This window comes from Arachis ipaensis, chromosome B09 (assembly GCF_000816755.2).
Source record: "Arachis ipaensis cultivar K30076 chromosome B09, Araip1.1, whole genome shotgun sequence".
NCBI classification, from domain to species: Eukaryota; Viridiplantae; Streptophyta; class Magnoliopsida; order Fabales; family Fabaceae; genus Arachis; species Arachis ipaensis.
Genome location: NC_029793.2, coordinates 137778020 through 137779468, shown reverse-complemented (window position 1 = coordinate 137779468; position 1449 = coordinate 137778020). Strand labels below are relative to the sequence as shown.

At 26.1% G+C, this 1449-nt stretch overlaps 1 protein-coding gene across 1 annotated transcript in view; it reads left to right on the top strand.

The window, feature by feature from the left end:
- Positions 1092–1449, top strand: part of LOC107616326 (laccase-15-like) — a 2823-nt gene continuing 2465 nt past the window's right edge. Inside the window, exon 1 of the mRNA XM_021110740.1 lies at positions 1092–1292. Coding sequence (XP_020966399.1) covers positions 1206–1292 — 87 coding nt within the window. The 5' untranslated portion in view covers positions 1092–1205. The remainder of the gene's footprint in view (positions 1293–1449) is intronic.

The following is a 1449-nucleotide window of genomic DNA, read 5'->3' as shown; positions in this document are numbered from 1 at the left end:
TCTAAAATTTAAAAATATAATTAGATCCCCTAAAAAAAATTGGATTTATTGTTATTATTATAAAAAAAAAATAGTTTTATTCTAATTTATTAAAAAATTCAAAAATAACCGATTTATTAATACATCCAGTAATAATGCAGCACGTCAGCATGTAAGCGTCTTTACAAAAAGACGTTTTACACGTTTTTGTAGAAGCATCTTCTTCTCGTCTACATCGTAAACCAATTTTATACCGTATATATTTTGAAGTATTTATTTTGAACATGTATTTTAATTTACAAGATGGGAATGTTTCAAATGTTAAATAATAACTTGATATATGTCTTGATTTTCAAAGACTAGTCGGAGTCAAATCTACCTAAATTGCTCTCCCCATATATTTTCGCTATTTCCATGCTGTTTCTAACACCGGAAACTCTGTATTTTTCTCGATCGAAAAAATTTGGTCATCTAAAAAGTAAATAAAATTGTATTGACAGTTCCTTTATGGAATTATGGTCATCTAAAAATAGCATAGGAATCTATGACGACGAAAGCAACTACGAAATCATTATTAGGTATTAACCTTCTTTCTTTCGTTCAAAGTTGGAATTATTAATTATATGTTGATCAAAGTACATCCACGCATGGTAATTATAAGGATATATGTTTGTATGTAGTTGATATTATTAATTTATTATATAAAAAATATTTGGTAACAACAAAAATTTAGCTAAAATCAGTTTGAGTTTGTCTTATTTAATATTTATTAATTGCTACATCAATTAATAAATATTAAATAAAATATTATTTGTTGAAAATCAACTAGAAACATTCGTATAAAATAATAAGAAAATTCTTTATCATCGTATGCAAAGTCAAAATTGACCTTTCATTATTTAGTTAGTTCTTATGATTATTTGGATTCTTTTTGTATCGCGTTTTTGTTCAATATTGGAGCCGCAACATTTTGTCCTCTTAGTAATTACGACTTGGCAACAAAGCTCACGTGCTATAATATTATTCCAATTATATTCTCTTACGTAATCAAAGCTTTGTCAAAGCCACCACTATATATAACCCCCTCTTCCAAACAAATTCATATCAAAGCATCAAACACAAAAAAACCATTAGCATATCAACCTTCTTTATTTATTTCTCTATTATATTATAAACTCACATTTTAATTTAGATCAAGCATTTCGTCATAGATAAAGAGATTCTCAATGAAAATCCTCACTAGCTTAGGAATATTATTGTTTCTCAATGTCATTCTAGTTACTTGCCAGGCAATGGGGCACCATAAGTTTGTGGTAAGTTTTGGGGCTTAATTATTTAGAATAATTATCTAAATCAATTTTTAAAAATTTTAATATTAAATATTTTAGTCGAAACGACGGTTTTAAAATATTTAATTATCTAATATTTATTTTCGTTAGGTAGTATAGTTTTTCTTTAATTTGATCTAAT